The sequence below is a fragment of the Protopterus annectens genome, chromosome 10.part0 (assembly GCF_019279795.1).
Source record: "Protopterus annectens isolate FY-2018-M chromosome 10.part0, PAN1.0, whole genome shotgun sequence".
In the NCBI taxonomy this organism is placed as follows: domain Eukaryota; kingdom Metazoa; phylum Chordata; order Ceratodontiformes; family Protopteridae; genus Protopterus; species Protopterus annectens.
In genome coordinates, this window is record NC_056744.1 from 1486724768 (window position 1) to 1486745648 (window position 20881).

The window sequence follows — 20881 nt, forward strand, 5'->3', positions numbered from 1 at the left end:
GGCTGCTTGTTTAACCTTTTCTTTTTGTGGCTGGAAGAAGGATCAACTGTGGGAGTGGCAATCTGTTCCAGGATCAGCCAAAAATGGTGTGCCTACCCTGGGGAAAACAAGCAACAATGTCAGTAAAACAACCAGTACACAAAAGATACATTTTTTTACAGAAATAACAGTAAAATTTACTTTCAAACACTATGGCAGCCCCACAACCTTAAAAATAAACATAATCTCTCCACAGAAAATAGTTTATCAGTTAGATAACACCACTTTTAAACTGCCAGAGACAATAAGTGCTCTGTTTAAAAGCATGCTACAACCTTGAAATAATCCGTTAAAACACAACACTCCTAGCTTTTAAATAACTTTTCTGAAGAGGAAAGTAATAAAACATAAGTAAAAAATAAGAAAATGCAAGTTTTTTTTTTTTCTCAAAAGAGAACTTATCTGCCCAGCTAGGGGCAGCACAAGCCAATCATTGATCCTCAGAAGCTTCAGAGTGTATGCTCTGGTGGCAGTAAAGCTCTAATGGCTTTGCACCCAAACACATAATTTAGTCAGCTCATCTCAAGCTACTTGACAGGTTGGGTGCAGGGAAGGTGCCCTGAAGCTTTGGAAGCTGGCCAGTTGTTATATCCTTGGCAGGATATAACCCATGTGGCTAAGGCTACTGCAGCACTGGTTAATATGAAAAACACTGAGTGTGTAGTCAGTCTTACACAGTGTGAACTGATTTGAATTTTTATCTGAATGTAAAGTTTAGTCTGTCTTACAATGAGTGAATTGACTAGTATTTTCACCTGAAGGTGAAGTTGTTGAACTTCAACAGGCCACATAGATTTCTGACAGCTGACAGAAGCACTAATAGGAAAAGATTTGTCCTGAATAATAGTCCTTGATGAATAAACTGCTAAAAGTGATCTAACTACTATCAGAGTGATTTTTTTTTTATTCTTATCGTCTAACTAGGAGAGAGTCACTGCACATAGCTAACTGTTTTAAGGATAATCCATGAGAATAGGTCTCTTCAGGTGAGTTACTCAGAAATCAGAATCTCACAATATCCAAAAGGAAACTGTGGGAATCAAGCGCAGGGCTGCAGGATGAGCATAATTGCACCCCATAACTTTAGCCCTTGGTGCTACACTGCTGTCTTATTAGATAATACAGCTGATACTTTTCACCCATTAACTTTTAAGTTACTTAAGAACATGAAGAATATGCTTCCTTTTCTGAATCAAGTAACTGTGTGGCAAGAGATGGGTGAAGAAGACATGGCTGGCTTTAAAAGCTTCCCATGCTGATGATAAACACAAAACTGCATAACAATAGCTGAATGTGGTTAGCTAGATTGAAGTTCAGGCAGAGTCTGATGAGTTCTGACCAGAAGAATTATATCCAAACTGGAATGTGGGAAGCAACTTAGGATTTGCTGGAGAAGGCATGTTTATATCTACATGCTTTATTTCATGCATTCCAAACAGTCTAATATGATATAATCTGAAGTAGCTTTGAGAGCTCCATTTTATAAATTTTTATATCAATGTCCACTTTTCTTTATTTTTATTAACCATCTTAGTAATGCCACCAAACAAGCCACCCTAATTCAATATGCTGATGACTCTATATTAATCTGCTCTGCCAGGACTCTCTCTCTCATCTACACAGTTTAATACAAGAAGCGTTCAATTCCATTGAGTCTTGGCTCACCAACAACCATTTACTACTCAACCCAAAAAAATTCACTTCTACTATTTTTATCAAAACAATTTTCTCCAGATACCTCTAACTTTGCTATTACTTCTCTGAACAATACTTCAATTGATGTGGTTTCACATACAAAACTGTTAGGTACAACAATTGACAACAATCTTAAGTATGACCTACAAATCAGCAACAACTTAAAAAAATTAATCAAAAATTGGGTATGATGTATAGGGCTAAAAAATACATCTCTAACTTGGGTATGATGTATAGGGCTAAGAAATACATCTTTAACTCCACAAGAGTAACCATTGCCACCACTTATCTCTTACCCTCCCTTCTATATGTTTCACCTGTTCTAACCAATCTTCACTCTTCCCTCAAAGCAAAACTTAGTCAATGTTATAATAAAATAACTAAATTTGCCACAGGGTAGGCCCACTACTCTCATCATTGCTCAGCTCCCAAATCCCTAAATTGGCTCGAACTACCCCACCTTCTCACCTTTAGTCAACTAACATTAACTTACAAAATACTGTACAACTCCTCATTTTCACAAACTACATCATCATCACTGCTTCAACTATATTTCATTTAGTAACCTACACTCATCTCACAAGTATCTACTATCTATTTACAAACCTCAAAGATCTAACAGGGTTACTCTCACTGTGTTGCCAAATGATGGAATAGCATTCTAGAGGCAATCAGACTTACACCTCACTCACTCTGAAGAAGCCCAATGTTGTGGGTGAAAGCACTAAGTCAGTGATTCTAAATTTACAATAAAGCTGTGGTTTTAGCGAGTCGCTGATCTTTTTATTCTTACTAGTGTTCGTTCAACTTGGTCATACCTCACTACTATTCCTTCAAGTCTAGGCTGAAAGAACATCTAGCCAGTAATTGGGATCTGCTCATGCTCCAAGCCATCTTAGTACTCTTTTCAATTCCCTTCTTCCCCACGTCCCTTCCTGCATTACCTACTTTCTAGCCTCACCTCTCTATAATTCCTTAACAATCTAATGTCTTTTCTTTTCTATTCTTACACTAAGCTTTATCTATCCCAGAATTTGTGACTGAAATTTACTACCTAGTTCTCCTGCCAGAAAGAGTATATGGCTTTTACAACCTATTACGTATTCTGTTATATATTTTTTATGCATCATTATGTAACATGCATATTACGACCTCTCTTCTATTTTGTATAAAATATATGGTCATCTTTACTGCTAGCCTTATATTTTGCTCATTTTCTTTTATTGTATTCATAAATTGTACTACTTTGCTGTTATCTTAATATTTGTAACCATTGTTTGATTTTTTTAATTCAGTTTAATGTGTACTGTAAAGCTTTTCTCCCCGGGCCTCCACTGAAAAATGGGCTCATACCCAGTCAGACTTTCACGGTAAGCAAATGTCAAATAAATACACAAATAAACAAATAAATACATAAATAAATGTGCTCTGTAGTCATCTAACATTTGTAAGACCAATTATGTATTTATTTATTTGGTTGTTTGTTTTTGTTTACCAGGAAAGTCTCCATTTGCTTACATTGCATTATACTAAGCTACAGTTGAACACAAGATTAGTTACATTTATATACATATAGCAGTTACATTTGTACATTCTAAGATTTTACAGAAGTAGAATTTACTAAACAGAAAACCCAAGTGTAACTATGTAGATTATACAGGCAGTAGTTATGTATAAAAATTCTTTGGTCGTTTCAGTGACAGACTGAGTGAAAACAATGCTCCCAATGAAGTTCCCTAAAGTAAAGTCAACCATTGTACCAGAACCAGACCTTATCCTCTCCACACAGTGTCTCTCCTAAGCTTTCATTAATATGATGTCATATAGAATCAAATTCTCCCAATTCCTTCTTACAATAATGGCCCAACTCTGCCATCCTTACTAATGAGTGAAATGTTAGCAGAGCACAGTAACATAAAGTAAAGTACACCTTGTCATATAGTTTTCCATGCTCTGCTATGCTTTCATGCATCACAGCACAGTACAACAGCTGTTTTACTGCAGTTAGTATTCAGGATGGACTGCACACTGGAGTGGTGAGAACACCATTGTGTACTATGAGCTATGTTTATTTTTGCAAACTCATGCATCACACAGGTGGCTTATACAGCACTATGAAGGACCATGCCCCATATCTATAAATATGAAGCCTACCTGCTAGTATAATAAACATAGTGTGTATAAACTCTGTATGCCTCTGCACACTATCTTTGTAAATACCAGGGTCTAGGTATAAAAATGTTATATGCGTTGCTTTCTACTTGCAACACTGGCAGATATTAGATGATAAAACATTATATTACATTGGCTATATTTTGTTTGCCTGCTCTCTTCATCAGTTCATAACATCCCATTTTAAGAGGTCAGCTGACATGTTAAGAATAAATAAAACATTTTAGATATAGCAGCATACTTTTTAAACACAGTACAGGTAGAATGTATTTGAATATTTTTCAAACAAATTCAAAATGCAATGTATAGCATTTAAAACATCAATACCAAGGGTAGCATTGTAAGGCTATATGCCAGTGATTCACAGCTCTGTAAATGGTTATGTTACTCTGATTTATGGTAAAATGCAGATAACCTCAGTTAAACTACATAGGCATTCAAAAAAACAACAGAATACTGTTGTATTCATTACAGTGCATTTGTTTGCCTGTTTGATTGTCCGAGTTTTCCCACTCAGGGTTAAAAAAAAAACTATAAAGAAATACGCATGTAATAAAACATGAGAATTTATGCAACAACTTCCACATGTGTAAGGTAATATCAATACAAACAAGGGTGTAAGGTCATAAAGACAGTAAAAATGTGTTTTCTTTTGAATTTGATCATGGTGAAACGTTAACAACATCACCAACCTTTTTCAGTAATTTGCAAGGTTTGTATATTGCATATGAAGTCTCAAACACTGAATCTTCCTATCAGTGAAGAACCCAGGAACATGTACTGACATGAGTCTTATGGGGGTATAGATTCAGAAACAAGTGCTAACTTGGGTCCTGCAGGGGTGTGGACCTAGGGACAAGTGTAACATGTTTCCTTCAGGAGGGCAAGTCTAGGTCAGTACTGTAGACTTCAGCATTTTGGACTTTCAATATCATGGTCTCAGGATTATGAATTTTAAGACTGTGATAGTAAACCATTAAGTCATAGGTGACTCTACTGTAAGACACACAGACACACCACTCATTAAGATGTACAGGGAAAGGGTAATGGTAAGATACCTCTCCAGTGCAAGGATATTACAGGTTAATAAAGTACTTGAGGCCATTCACACCAAGTATACTTCCAGCATAGTCATTTTTTCATATAGGTGTAAATAACTGGGTAACATTTATTCTTGCATTATATGAAAAGGACATGGTGGAACTCTTTGAGTATGTATCTGAAGCAGGTAAATGACTACATTCATTGAGAATGATACTGCTGTGTAAACAAAATATAATTCTGTGTTCAACAAATGGCTTAGATTCTGGAGGTATTCCATGGGCTCTAATATTCGGGTACATGGAAGGAGATGATTTACAGCCTAAATTGCTTTGCAAGAGACAGATTGTACCTCTCCCCTGAGGGCTTTTGCACATTGGCAAAGACCTTCTTTACTCCAGTACCTTTTAAAGCAATGTCAGTGTGAGACATCTACCAACCAACCAACCAGCCAACCAACCAACCAATCAACCAAAGCAGCCATATTAGGACATTATGAAAGTAGCACTACTCAATGCTAGAAACCTCTATAGAATATTATACCCCCTAGAAGCCTTTCTGACCTCATAAAATATTGACACCTGCATCATCATTAGTGAGATATGGTACCAGTGCAGTGAAAGCACAGTCTTCTTAGCAGGATTCAATGCCTACCACTCATCCAAAATCTCTGCTAATGAAATCCCCTTCTAAAGGTGATGGTGTATCCATATACCTCTGCAACTCCATCTTATTTAGATTATATAATAATTACAAGATAAGACCCTCCTCCTCCCCAAGTAAGTAAATTAAAGGCCATATTACCACATTACTACAAACTACAGAAACCCTATTTATGAGGCCTACTTTCCACAAAACATTATTATTCTCAGGGACTTCAACTACCCATCTATAAGTTGGAAAACCTACCACTATAACAAATAAATATTCACATTTCCTAGATTTCTTCGATGCTATCTTTCTTAATTCACTCTACCCTACTAGGAGCACATATTTACTTGACTTGCTCATCACACATATAGCAACACTATGCCCTGCACTTACAGTTACCCCTATCACTGATCAGATCCTAGCACATTTTAGGGGTCCTCACAATTAAGTCCAAAACCAAACTGCCACCACAAACTCTACCATTGTTAAAATTTTCTCCAAGTCTAACTTACTGCAACTAACTGATAACCTGGAGAGGTTCAGCAGCCCTAATTCCCTTGACAACTCAGTAGTCAACATAGCTGCATATCAACAGAATATCTGTTTATACCCTAATGCCTGCATCATAAATTAGGTTCCAGTCAGACACAGATATTATCAAAATTAGGAACAAACTCTGTGGTAGAAAATAGGAATAAATATATTATACAACAAAATAAGCAAATCATCACTCCTACAAATAAGCTGAAAGCATTTTGTCTCAAAATTTAATAAAACACTTAAGTCCAAAGTCAAATCCTCCAAGGCAAAGTATGGACTGAAGATAAGCACCACTTGCAATGACAACAATAAAGTCCTGCTTTAACTATATCAATATTCTGATTATCAGTTCTGAGCATTGCATTGAACTGATACATAACAATAACACCTTCTCAGACCCTGAAGATATAGCAAACTTTCTAGCGTATAAATTTAGCGCAGAACATCTCCTCCATAGGTTCCCCCCACGACACCCAAAAATCACCTCTGAGCAAGTTCTAAAAGCCATCTCTCTGAAATGTGAGAGACACCCACTTAAATGAGTTCTGACAATGTACTATGGTGTTTCCTTCTCTTTAGGAAACACTGTCTCACTGACCATCTAATGAATCTGTTTATCCTCAGCCTCGCAACTGAGTTTGTACCAGAGGTGTAGAGAACAGCTGTGGTAAACTACTGATGCTGGCAACTATGGATCAATAATCCTCACCAGCCTTATCTGTAAAGTAGTGCACAGCATCATTATGGACTTCGCTAACAGATATTGTCAGCTCACAAATCCTCATGTTGGGAAGATGCAGCCTCCTTAACCTAATTAATAAGATTACAAAGTGGAATATTGCATCTACACAGAGGCATACTAATTTGCCTAAGTAGCAGAGGCTTGCAGGCAGGAACTAGGCTGATTGTGCCCCACTGGAAAGAATAATAACTGGTCGCACATGAGTACACACGTACACACACACACACACACACACACACACACACACTCAGTCAGGATAAAGAACTGTCTGTCTGCACTAAATTTGTAATTGCTGAAATTGACTGTTAAACCACAAGTATTATCAATACCAACTTTAAGAGTAACATTACTAAATTTCTTTGTAAAGGTAGCCAGGGCCTGCTCTTCTCTGTAGTGGACTGTACCCAAATTCACCCATTCGTTTTCATAAATTCACTCTTTTTTTTCTAAGGGGCTTATTTACTGGATTTCTCATGATGCAAATTGTGGGCAACGTCAATGGGAGAAAATATGTGGTTATTACATAAAAATTAAACTACTTACTAAGTTGTGGGATTTCAGAGCTCTGCAGGGGGACACTGCTTTTTTTGTTAAATAGCTATAATAGGCGTTCCAAGCTGAAGTCACACCATAACTATCTTTTGTTTTTTTTTTTTTTTTTCAGGTTCTCCCCACACCCCCTCCTTCTGCTTCTAGCACAATATACTATCTGGGTATTTTCTAGCTAGGATTACAAAAGGGAACAGAGCATCTACAAAAAGGGTTAGGCATAAACGCTGAGTAAAATTTTAAAATAATGGAACCTGTTCTATTCACAGCATTGTGCTTGTTATAATTCAATGGTTAAAAATATATTACAGCCTTATGCACACTATTCTCAAGTGAAACATGAACAACTGTCTCAGTTAAGATTTCTGATTTTTTACTATTTATAATGGCTGTGGTGTAATATGGGAAGCCTCATACTAATTATGATTTTATAGTGCAGCTCCAATTAGGCTAGGAAATTGCTATTTGCTATTAGATTGTTATGGCTGCATAACATCAGCTTTTGTTTTCATCTTACTTCCTACAAGTTACTGTGTCACACTGTAGACTTTGTACAAGATTTTCCCTAAGATTAAACTTGCATTTAGATTACTTCCTGATGAACAACATTGCTGTGCTAACAAACTCTACTATGGTCTGAAGTGAATGAAAAGAAAACGTTTTCTTATGGAAGATGTAAATACTCCAAAATGTTGTGACAGGTATACTGCCGTTAAAGTAATAACATTTTAGTATGTGATTCTGTTCCCATAAGTTATATTAATAGGGCCAGCAAGAGCTTGCTAGAATTCTGACTCACAGACACATCTGGGTAGGCATTCTTCTGAACTTTTCTCCTTAAGAATTCTATACAAATTCAAAAATAATGGAGAAACAAAAACCCAAAATCACAGATCATTTTTAAATATTACTCTAACTCTCTTAAAACATTATGTTTTGTGTCGACATGCATTCTTTCAACAATAACAAGTATGAAATTCAAATACCTGACACTATTGACTGACTGCAATCCTCAGTGATCTACCAGAAATAAAAACGTCTTTGAATGAGAAGTCAAAAATATAAGGCAAAGTCAGGGACAGATCAGAGGAACGGATAACTTATTGAGCAGTGCACCTACATAGTTAGCTAAGACCAAGTACAGCAGTTTATTAAATTGTTTGCCTCTATTTGTGACTTTCTTGGGGCTTAGCCTGTCTTTTCTAAACATGTAAAAAACTTACTCAAAGGTTTACAGTGCCTATAAATCTTTCTTTATCAACTCCTTGACCTTGGAGGACTACAGAAGCTTGCTTCCTCCATAGTTCCATGACCACAATCTCAGTGAATTGAGTACACAGCTTTTTGAAGAGATACAGTACCTGACAAAAGCAGGTTAATGAGTTTCATTTCTTCTAACATTGCACTGACTGCAGCAAATAGTGAAGTTTGCAACAATATTACAGTATAATATAAAACAGTGAACATAAACAACTTTGCAATATTATTGTGAAAGGTAAGAAAATTTAAATGTAATCATGAAAAATATATATATTTTTGCAGTGGGAGCAAACCTTTGTATAATTACATCCAACACTTATTTTATTTATTTATTTATTTGCCATTTGTTAACCGAGTTAGTCTGGCAGGGCAGGTGCCCTTTTTCAGCAGACACCCGAGGAGAAAAACTCCAGAAAACAATGTTTACAGTCAATTATAAAAGTGATTAACAGGTGTATACAAGAGAGAATACAGATATACAGAGACATTAACAAAAATCATGATACAAAAATCAGTAAAAAAAAATAATAATATACACTGTGAAGATCACAGTGCCTTAGATAAATACTAGCCTAGCTGCATCTATTTCTCTATCTGTGTGTGTGTGTGTGTGTGTGTGTGTGTGTGTGTGTGTGTGTGTGTGTGTGTGTGTATATACATTCACGGGTCTAAGTCGATTTCTAAGGCTCAGTGATCTCAGACAAATCAAAACTACTAACATTTAATCAAGGTCGTCAACGTAGTAGAAATGCACTTAAGCAAAACAAAACTCAGGTTAAAATGTATGATTATACAATTCTGACTGATACGTATCACAGTGGCGGATTTAGGCATGGGCACAGGGGCTTGCACCTTTGTAGCAATTGCATTGTTTGTTAAGGTGTTTTGTTGTGTCATATTCATTTATATATTTTTTTGTAAGTACAACTCTTACTTAACATAGCAGAATCTTATTACACAATGGCATTTGCAAATAAATGCTGGTATGTAATTGTGCAATGACGGTAGAATGCCTAAGCTAGAGCTCTTGCTTGGAATATTTTTTTACTGTATAGTACAGTGCTTCATATTGCTGTTATTAACTAAATCCATAAATCTGTTTCCTTGATGGCACAGATTCTCAAACCAGGGTCCGTAAGGCATACAACTAATGTATATGTAATGACTCAGGACTGTTGCACATAAAAGGGGATTTGTTAACCAAGTTATGGTCTTTTTATCTACTTGTCTGGGCAAAGATCTCTTATCTTCCAAATTGGCAATGGCAGTGAGCAAGAGGTTCTCCGGTTCGATCCTCGGCTGGGGTGCCTTCTGTGTGGAGTCTGCATGTCCTCCCTGTGGTCGCATGGGTTTCCGCTGGGTGCTCCGTTTTCCTCCCACATCCCAAAGACATGCTGTAGGTGGATTGGACACTCCAAATTGGCCCTAGTTGTGAGTGTGTGTGTGTGTGTGTGTGTGTGTGTGTGTGTGCGCGCGCACCTTCTGTGGAAGGTTGGGCACTGGGCTGGCAACTCGACACTGTAAAACTCCACTGCCAATCATGAGCAGATAGTTTATCCACTGTGGCGACCCCTAAAAGCCGAAAGAAGAAGACATTTCAAAATGTAAGCAGTTGCTCATTTTCCTTAAGAAATGCAATTAAATGCTATTATAATTTATTTTACGGCTTTTGAAAAAGTGTATTTTTTACCTTGGATTGGCATCTGAATGAGTGTGCTTGTGTTTAACTGTGGAATTGCAGTTTGTGTATTGCTATGAATTCAAGTTCTGTGTACTTTACTTGCTTGCTAGTTCGTCTGTGCTCTGGTTAGGATTGTTGATATTATGCTGTTTGATACATTTGAACTGTCCAGATTTTTGCAGAATGTCCCAATTTTTGCCTCATATTTTTGGTATTTTCCTCATAAGATTTGTGATTGTCTAGATTTTTGTGGCAAATCAGTGAGTACTGAATTCAATAAATAATGACAGGCATTTGAGTTTCAGACTTCATATCCTTCAGAAATTGCATGGTAACACAAAACCTTTTATTTTAGCAACTTTCTAAGTTTATAAGACAAATATTTTAAAATGTCCCTATTTCTGGGGCTTTGTCCCCCCATTGTTTTTGACTTTGTCCAGATTTTTTGTCCTAAGAGGTCAAGAGCTAAGCATGTGACATTCTTGCATGTCAAGCCAAGTGGGCAAATTGCTATTTTGTAGTGGAAGAATGCAGTAAGCAACAGTTTAGTATACTGCGTTTGGACTTTAGCAGAAATACTGACAGTGAAGGCACATTTGTCTTCAGTCTAAAGATACTTAAAGTTTTGGCTCTTAATTTTTTTGGTGCGGCATTGATGTGGTATGCTCAGATAATATGAGATATGACAAAGGGCAGGAACATTGTTAGTCTGTGGATGTATCAACGGGTTGTTTCCTTTTTGTAGTGATGCCTGTATCAGTTTTATGAGAAGCAATGAACAATGTATTTTTTCTCCCTTCATAAAGATGCAGTTTGTACAGTACTGAGTATAGCTTTAAAGTGCCGTCATGCCACACTGTTATACGGTAACAATCTTTTTTCCCCACTGGTGATACTCTTGCAGTTAATGACAGGTCTGACTAATATAGATGTTGCATTTTAAATGTGGATAGTAATGAAACACTACTCACAGTACAGTGTTGGAGCATCAGTAATGTCAAGTAGTATTTTTTTTTTACCTTTCCACTCCGTCCATGTGGAGTTACCACCTGTTCCTCTTTCTGCAGAGCAGTCCCTGCTTAGGTGCTTGCATCCTGTGGGCGGGGCTTAAATGTCAAATATCCTGAGATTTTAGGAGAAGAATTTATCAGGCTGCCTGAATAATTATTTTGTATCTGAAACACCATAATATTATCATGAAACAATAGAAGAATACTCATATTGTACAAGAGTGAGTTTTTATTTTGGCATAAAAGTCAATTTCAGGTCTTTATGCTGGTTGTAACTATAATTTGTCTTGCAAAATCTAATATTTCTGTAAAAAAATATATGGCAGTCCCACCTCCATGTAATTTGCATAGATTGTAAAATGGGTATATTAGTAAACTTTGTTTTACAGTCAAGTCTGTTAAATGTTCTGTGTATCTAAACTTTGTGCATGCTACTTTTTAAGCAATGTAAACCTTGTCACTGTCTCTTTTTATAGTACACTTCTAGGCTAAACCTGAAAATGGCACACTTTGATCAAGATTTGATCCCATTTAACAAATTAAACAAATAAAAATAAAATACACTTTAAAATGAGCTTCTTCCTTGGACCAGCCCTCCTACCCAGTTATCAAATGAATAAATAAATAAATGATGACACACATCTCATTTGCTCAGTTGCCATTGTTTTAATGGTATTAACTGACTTGTATGTAATTTTTTACTGCACAAATCTGAAAGCTAGAAATATTTATTTTATACTATATACCTATTTGAACTTGGCTACAGTATCCCTTCTTGATTACTGTTTTTTTAGTACGGCCTTGAAATTCTGTTTTCACCCTTGGTACCTCTGTGGGAGGATTTTTCTAACCATTTTGACTGAAATGTATTTATTTATTTATTTTTTTTATTTTTATTTGCTCTAGCCTCCTAAGACTTATAACCTTACAGAACTCTACAAGACTACTTTTAGAAACACTGACCTTCTGGATTACCTCCATTTCAAGGCAATATTTCCATGGACTTTTAAAGTGGTCCTTGAAATTCTGTCTGTCTTTACCTTGAGTTCTTCTACTGGAAGACTTATGGACATTTGTTAGTCTTTTAGATCAAAGTTATTTTTTTGTACTGGCCTCTTAATAAGGACACTATTTTCCTAAATATGAATGAGTACATATTCATACCTTGCACCTCCATTCTCCCCTCTTTCACTTAAATATTAAATCATTGTCATATTAGTTGCATCTATTGTTAATCAATGCCTTCATATTATATTTAACTTGGTATAATTATTTAAACGTATATTGTTATGGACTTCTAAATAAAATTTAGATGTTTTTGTATTTTTTTTTTTGAATATTGCAAAATTATCTTGCAATGTTTTTGTAACATTATGGGACTTTTCTCCCTGGGCCTTGGCTGAAAATAGGCATCCGCCCAGTCGAACTTTCCAGGTAATCAAATGACAACAAATAAATTAAGTAAGCACAGCATTACCGCTTTTAGTGAGCAGAGAGTCTCTGACATATATAGAGTGATTGAGTTAAGAAGTTCAGAAGTAAGCCTCATGTAATCTGATTAGAATTTTTTTGGGGAGGCGGTGACCAATATTTTCTGTTGACGTACATTGCAGACAAAACATGTAAATACCTAACTCACTTTAACAGAATGCAATTATAAATAAAACATGTTTTATTACTGGTTGCAGCAGCAGTTTGAAAATGAAATGTAGTTCAGTACATTTCATTAAAGTTTAGCAAATGTATCTTTCTGAAGAATATTCATCTAAAATATGTTTTCTTTATTTTTCATCATCTTTTTATCTAGTCTATACTTCTCAGTTATCCATATTTTTGTCACATTTTGGTCTGTCCCATGTAAAATGTGTGTGTGTATATGTTTTATTGTAGCAATTTTCTTAAGTTTATAAGAACAATACTTAAAATGTGTCCCTATTTTTTGTCCCTTTATCCCCCATTATGTTGGCTTTGTCCAGAATTGTTGAGAAAAGAAATTGATAGACATGAGCCTTTCTAAGCAATTCTGGAATAAAACTTTTCTCCTGTTAAATGCCTCTTATCTTAGGTTGTAAAGGTAAAGGCAAAATGCTCCTCTACTCCCACCTATACCTCCCACCTGTCTAGAATTTTACAAAATGTCAAGTTTTTGCTTCATATTTTTTGTCTGTTCTTCATAAAGCGTGTGGCTTTCTGGCAAATAATTGAGGACTGAAGTCAGTAAATAATGACTGACATTTGAATTTCATACGTCATATCTTTCAGAAAATTTATACAAATTCATAACTTATTCTCCCAACTTTTAAGTTTATAACAGCAATATTTAAAATCTGTCCCCAGTTTTGGGCCTTTGTTTCCCTATTATATTTGGTTTTGTTCAACATGATTGAGCTAAGAAGTTAAAAGGTATGCCCCCCCCCCCGTGTCACAGCTCCAGTCAAAATAGTACAGTTGTTACAGTGCTTACCTCAGAGCTCAGCACTAAACTGTCACAGTCAATGTGTATGCTCCACCTGTGTAATACAATGGAATTCAGACAGCCACAGTTCCACAACAGATAGAAAAGTGTTGCAGTGCCAAATGTCTTATTACATTATTTCAAAATGTTGCATACTAGTCTTGGTTTGCTATAAAGTACAAAACAAACTGTCACAGCATCACTTAAATCAGCTGAAATCAACTACTCAAGCACAGAGGTACAGCTGGGGTTTTCTAAAATAGCATATTTTAAAGTTAAACTAATATTGTGTCAGACATGGTCTGAGTAAACTGATGTGCACTGAAGTACTTGAAGAAGATATGCATAGTCTGTTTACAGCTTGCAGATCAAAAAGTAATGCCAAAAGAAGGTGATCAAATACTAAGCCCTCGGAATAGGGCTGATTGCCTTCATGCTTCCTAATAAGACAATTACCACTAGCACTTTGAGGATTCTGCGTTTTAGACAGTCTGATATCCTTCTTGCCATCATCATCATCCATCCGTCATCATTATCCATCCATACATCCAATTTTTTACATGGGGTCGGAGTGTCATGTTAAATGTCTCCATCTCTCTCGATTAATTGCCTCACTCCAGCTATTTTCGAAACTCATACCTGACTATTGCAGATGTTCTCTCACACAATCCATCCACCTCTTTTCTGGATGTCCTCATTTCCTCTTACCTCTTTCTGTCTGTCCTAAATTGTCTTCTCCAGATTGTCTTCTGCTTTCTGCACATGTGCCAGAACCACTGCAATCTGTTCTCTTTGATATGTTCTGCAATTGGAGCTACTCTGTTCTTATGTCCTCATTTCTTCATCTTCATCATTTTCCTTAGTGCTATTCTTACCTCTTCTAGGATGGGCTCCTCTTCTCTCATCATAGGCTATGTCTGGGGCAGTAGAGCTTCTGTGGGGTTTTCTTCATTCAGAAGTTGCTAAAAGTACTCCTTCCTTCTTCCATTGATGTCCTATGTAATGGTGACCAGGTTATTGCTGGCATCTCTTATGAAGGGTGTCTGACTGTCTTCTTTATCTTTCTGTCTTTGTCTTGCAACCTGAGATGGTTTCTTTTGGCACCTACTGAGTCACTTTCAAGAAGCCAGTAGAGTGCTTCCAATGCCCTGTTCTTTGCTATTGCAACTCCTTTCTTAGCTTCTTGGCTAGCCAACCAGTATTCCTTCCTAGCCTGATCCATCTTTTTTATTATCTACTTTTTCCTGAACTGCTTCTTTCTTTTGACGACTTCCTGGACTTCTGCATTCCACCACCAGCTTTCCTCATGAAAAGAGAAAGGTCTCTACCTTGGAATTACTATGCCTGTAAGATTCATTTTTGATACCTTTCTGCACCTTGTTTCTGATAGTCATAGTGAAGTAGGAGTTATGATGTTAGGCATACAAATTTTGGTGTCCTAATTTTCAGTTTGATGTATCTGCTTTACAAGAGCCTTTGCCTATATTTTTGATGTGTGCAGGTTAAGAGGTATGGTAACCTCAGTTTGTTTAGGTATGTTTCATGCGTTGATGGCGACATGAAGGGAGTGTGGTAATGGGCTAGTATGTAGTAGATTATCTTATTTACATTAACAATACACACAGCATTTCAAGGTCATTATTTCACTGTATAAGCCCAGTTATTATGGAGTTCTGGAGGAATGCAGATAACCCTCCACCAACCATGGGGACTTTCAAAGTAGAGGATCTGAATGAGTAGTAGGTATTGAAGTTAGGCAGGAAGGGTGTGTTCTAAGCACAGAGGGTAACATCATATGACTCCTAATCTGCAAATGTGACACTGTCACTTTAAATCACTTTTATACCCTGTCAAATGAGATGAAAACTTTGAATGTAAAAAAGTGATACTGATACTGGTGCACAATGTTTTAATAGCCACTAAGCAAGCAAGAATAGTCCACAATATGCAAACATCTCAGCTACAAGCTGGTACCACCTAATCTGCAGTAGGGATCCTGTCTATAGTGGTTAATCTATGAGTAAAGTCCACAGCTCTGTGAACACCTGCAGTTACTTCAGAGTGTCTGTTTGCCTCTGACTGAGTGTAGGAGGTGGTAAAACACAGCCTATTTACAACTACCCCACCTGTGTGCTGCATTTGTTTACTGTACTACAATTATATTAAGTATCATAGAATAGTTTTTAGTGTTAACTCTCAGCATGAACATTGTATTAGTTCAGCCATACATTTATCTATTTGTCAAATTAATATATATTACAGCCTTTTCACACATGATATCAGGGCATATTCAGGTGATCTTTACACATCCCTGAAAATCAGTGCTCCACTTTCTCACTCCAATCCCGGTATTTGACTAATCAGACTGCGCCAGATTCCTGAATCCGCCACCGTGTCAAGCTAGTGAATATAAACTATTCTTTCAATATAAAGATGAGCGGAGCACATATGAGGGAGGTGGGATTCTTATTTATTGCTATACATCGATTGAAGTATACCGGGCAGGCCCTAACTCCATCCCTCCGTGTTCATATGCTGTCTGTTAATAAGATCCTCAGAACTTCAATTCCTGTATCATACAACCTCTTTTACGTTTTTAATAGAATATTCTATAACATTTTAGTTACTTTCACCGTTTGGAGAATTACACGTCAAAAAAATGATGGGATTAAACGTAAAGATTTATGAGTAAGTAAGCTACTAGGATGGTGCAGCAGTTAACGGTGTCGCTTTTTAATCAGATATTCTCCGGTTCGATTCTTGTGTGTGTGTCTTTTGTGCGTCTGCATATCCTCCCTGCGTTCGTTGGGTTTGCTCGGGTACTCGTTTCATCCCATAGGTGTCTGGAGCGTTTGTCTCCGGGCCTTCGCTGAAACTTGGCAAGTTCCAAGTCGGACTTTCCCGGTTAATAATTAAATAGTCCCTGTCAGACTACGTGGAAAGACGTCATTAAAATAGTAGTTTTTATCCCAATAAGTAAAGCAGTTTTTACCTTCCTACATATCTGGGGAAGTTGCTTGCATTATAACGGTGAAAACTATAGCTGAGCTAGCATTGTCTTTCAAAGCGAATTCCGTCTCTAGTTGTGTGACATCTGAATGCAGAGTATTACGCTGCACGCATAAGTTTTAGACTTTAGTGTAGAAACAATAATATTATACATGCTATTGTGACAACTGCATGTAAGTATGTTCTAAATTTACTTACAGTGTCTTACCTGAAATATGTTGACTGTCCCCTGCAGGGATAGGAAGGAGTGACCTGCATGTTTAATCGAAACCGTACAGATAACGCATAAGGGACTTTCATCCTCTTGGCAGAACAATTTCAATGCCTCCTTATGCTCTGGACATTGATATGATTCTAATACACAATTACTTGTCTGCTCCTGACATGGTCTCTGAGCTTTCTCAACCAATGTATTTAACAGCCTGTTGACTGTGTAATTCTTGGATGGAAATTCCTCTTGGCACACTGGGCAAGAGGGATTTTTCTCGCTGCCCCAGCTCTTGTCTATACAGAGTTTGCAGAAATTGTGCCCACATTCCAGAATTACAGAGTTGTTAAAAAAATGAGAGCAAATAGGGCAAAGTAAATTCTCATATAGATCATTAGTTACTTTACTAGTCGCCATTATTTCAGCACTCTGCCTTTTGCTTTCACTTCTATTTATGTACAAACACGTTCTTCCTCAGTATGTTCTGATATCATGCCATGTGATGCACTGATTCTTAAGCAATATTATTTCCTTAAACTGACTGTTCATTACTGGCTTGCTTTGTTACTCAGTGTTCATAAAAAAAAAATGGTACATAAACAGTGCTAGGGAAAACATTATTGTGACAGACAGCAGTGCAAACTAGAAAAAGTGAAACATTCATGCAATGTTTTACTACTATCATTTTGTAATCCGTGAATTAGAGTGAATCCATAAATCAGTTTTAAGACTGATACTTGTTTATTAACCGGGAAAGTCCGATTTGGAACAAAGGCAATTTTTAGTGGAGGCCCGGGGAGAAAACCTCCAGATGTATGTCTTTGAACGTGAGAGAAAACCTCCGCACAAAAAGCGCTCTAGCTGTGGCTCAAACCAGAAATCTTCTTGCTGTGAAGCTACAGTGCTACCGCTGCACCACTGTCGCGTCCAAATCTATCACCGGTGACAAACTGAAAGCAAGTTTACCTACAAGGAAAAAAATTGCAAAATCTATACTTCAGAGAAAAACTGATTAAATAAAACACTGGCATAATATTTTTATTCCTGACTGCATTTTCAGTGACAAAGATCCAAGTAGACACTAATTGCACTGGAAGTTAGCCAGAGACAAGGTGATCTGTAAGGCAGATTGCCAGTTACTTTCCATTGTAGGGGTTTCTAGTCACATGGACAAAGTAATCTCAGTCTGGGGATGCACGACAGCATGATTGTAATGTGTACTGGCATTTAGGGACAGATGCATGTACAACTCCCTACATTGCATTATTGTACCACATAGTGCCTTGGACAGGCAATGAGAGTAAAGGTGCTCAATAAAGAGTCCTGTCTTGGTATTTGCAACATAAATGGTTGACCTTATCCATGGATTTTATCATTGACATTAGTGGAAGTGGTCAATAAGGTGATACGGATGTCAGGCCTCTGAAGTCATAGGAAGGAATATTAGTAACTTGTGTTATTGAAAAAAGTTTTTGTTGAGTACAATTGTGATACCATTTTCTGTGCAATAGTTTTGGTAATAGGAAAAGCCACCTTTTACACAAGCATGCTGCGTAGGTGTGGCAGGGTATACCATTAACAGCAAGATGCACCCTCAAAATTTGTATACATAGAGTCAAGTGCAGTGTATACACTTGCATCATGGGTGAATGAGACCTTGCCCCTATACCAGATCACAAGTTTCTTTGTGTGTTTTGAGCTTCATCCACTTTTATTTCCAGATAGTGTTTTCTGTCAAATAGCATTTGATGAACATACAGTAATGTGATTAGTAGCATTAGGGATGGGGAATGTAAAAAGGATAAGCAAAGTTTGCATCATAATGTATTTCTGTTCATGAATTAAGAAAGTTATATAGGATGTCTTCATGTGGTACAGACTCGTGGTGCAGATTATCATTAGCAGTTTGTTGCTGAAACCCATTGTAACAGTAGGCCATTAAGTGTTGCTGAACTATGGCAAATTATTTTTGAAGAAAGTCTGCATGTCCTCCCCGCGGTCAAGTGGGCGTTCGAAAGACACGCGTTGAATGGACGTGCCTTCATTGAAGGTTGGGCATCAGGCTGGCAACTCGACACCATAAAAACTAGCTGCCAATCATTAGCGGACTGCATACCTCTCAAGTGTACCTCATTACGAGGAACGTACCTTATTTGGGGTCTTAAAAAGTTCATGTTCCTCGAAGTTCCTCAAAGTTCCACATTGAAAGAGTCTGTCACACATTCAGTGTTAGGAATTTTTTTAACTGAAATCCAAGGTAAATAGAAATTAATCATATTAATTCATTAAAGGAACTTCTTTGTAAGCAAAACCAGCATATTTTAACTGTCCTATGACCTTCCTAGTTGAAGTTGTTAGTAAGCCATTAGTATGTGTTCCACATTTTGCCCATTTGTTCCACATTATGAAGGCGAGTGTTCCTCATTTTGGAGATGAAAGATTGAGAGCTATGGCGGACCTGAGTTCTGCTGTGGCAACCCCTAACCGGGAAAAGCCGAAAGACTAACAAACAAAGAGTTTGCTGTATGTTTATAGAGAACAGTGTCACCCATATTCTGCCATTATGTCTCGCCCTAAAGGATTAGCATGCTTATCGTAAAACGAGCATATAACTGCAAGACTTTTGTGACTGTCAACTCTAATGTGTCATTATAAATGTGCATTTTGTTTCCCTAATGTTTAAAGATCTGGACTAAATATAGTGAAATTCAGTATCTCAAATAATTGTCTAATTTCTAAGAATCAGTGATCTTAGATTTTCAACTTGCAGGTGAGTGGAGGAGGAAAGAGGGCTTCTTCCTGCAAAAATACTTTAAGCGTATAATAGCAAGTTTTGAATGTTCCTGTTTCACTGTCTGTTCAACTCTTGGTGATCTCACTTCTAAATATCAGTCAATAATGTACCATGCTTTAATTATGGAGTGTTGTAATTCAGAGAATGTTCAGTAACATCTGCTTCACTGTGGTGTAGAACTAACAGAAGAAGTCTGTAAGGTGTCACAGCAGCCTACATACGTGTTAGGACCAGTATAGTGGCATTAATCCAAGAAAAGTTCTGATGAGTAAATTAGTGGAGCCATGCTATGTGCAATAACTGCAGTAGCAGACTGTGGAGAGGAGTTATGCTACCTTTATTCACATTATCAGTGTCACAAGGAAAGGAAAACTAACATTCACAAGACATTGGTTGGCAATTGACACAAGTAATTGCCTTGTTTCTGCAACATGGGAACTATGATCAATCCCAAGACTGTCAACACACTAAAGTGCCAAAGCATTTCATTTTATAAATGGGATGTGAATGGGAAAATAACACAGGTAGAAAAAGGAGGGGAGTGAGCAGATAAAACCCACAAGGATAACGATAAGGAATGATAGGTGGGTTGAAGAAGGTCATACTTTTAATGGGACAGGCACTGTTTCTGTATATATGAAAAGGAAGGGCATGCATGGATGGATAAAAGGAATAACAAAGGTTGCAGAGACAAACAAACATAAACTGTAGACAGAGACTGAGACAGAGAATGGTGGGGAGAATAATAAAATTGATATAGACAGAGGAAAAACAAATGGTGATGGGGAGGATCACACTACAAACAACATATTTGAAATGGCACTTATGAGAGGGAAGTACCTGAATGGGAAATATGTCAGGGTACAGGGGAGAATATCAGATCAGCCCAGAAGATAGCCCAACCTGAACTAGTTATTAACATGGCTGATGTCATGGGCAGGCTGTGTATCTCTGTGGCCTAATGGCTTGGCCCATCTGGTTAAATGACTTTATTAACTATTCCAGAAGGTGATCCATGGTGTTATGGTAGATGTA

The 20881-nt window shown here is 37.1% G+C and overlaps 1 protein-coding gene across 2 annotated transcripts in view; it reads right to left on the bottom strand.

The window, feature by feature from the left end:
* LOC122813671 (zinc-binding protein A33-like) overlaps window positions 1–17513 on the bottom strand; it is a 156483-nt gene extending 138970 nt beyond the window's left edge. For both annotated transcript variants that reach the window (XM_044086115.1, XM_044086114.1), the window contains exon 1: window positions 17053–17513. In XM_044086115.1, coding sequence (XP_043942050.1) covers window positions 17053–17469 — 417 coding nt within the window. In that variant the 5' untranslated portion in view covers window positions 17470–17513. The remainder of the gene's footprint in view (window positions 1–17052) is intronic.
* Window positions 17514–20881: the final 3368 nt, after the last annotated feature.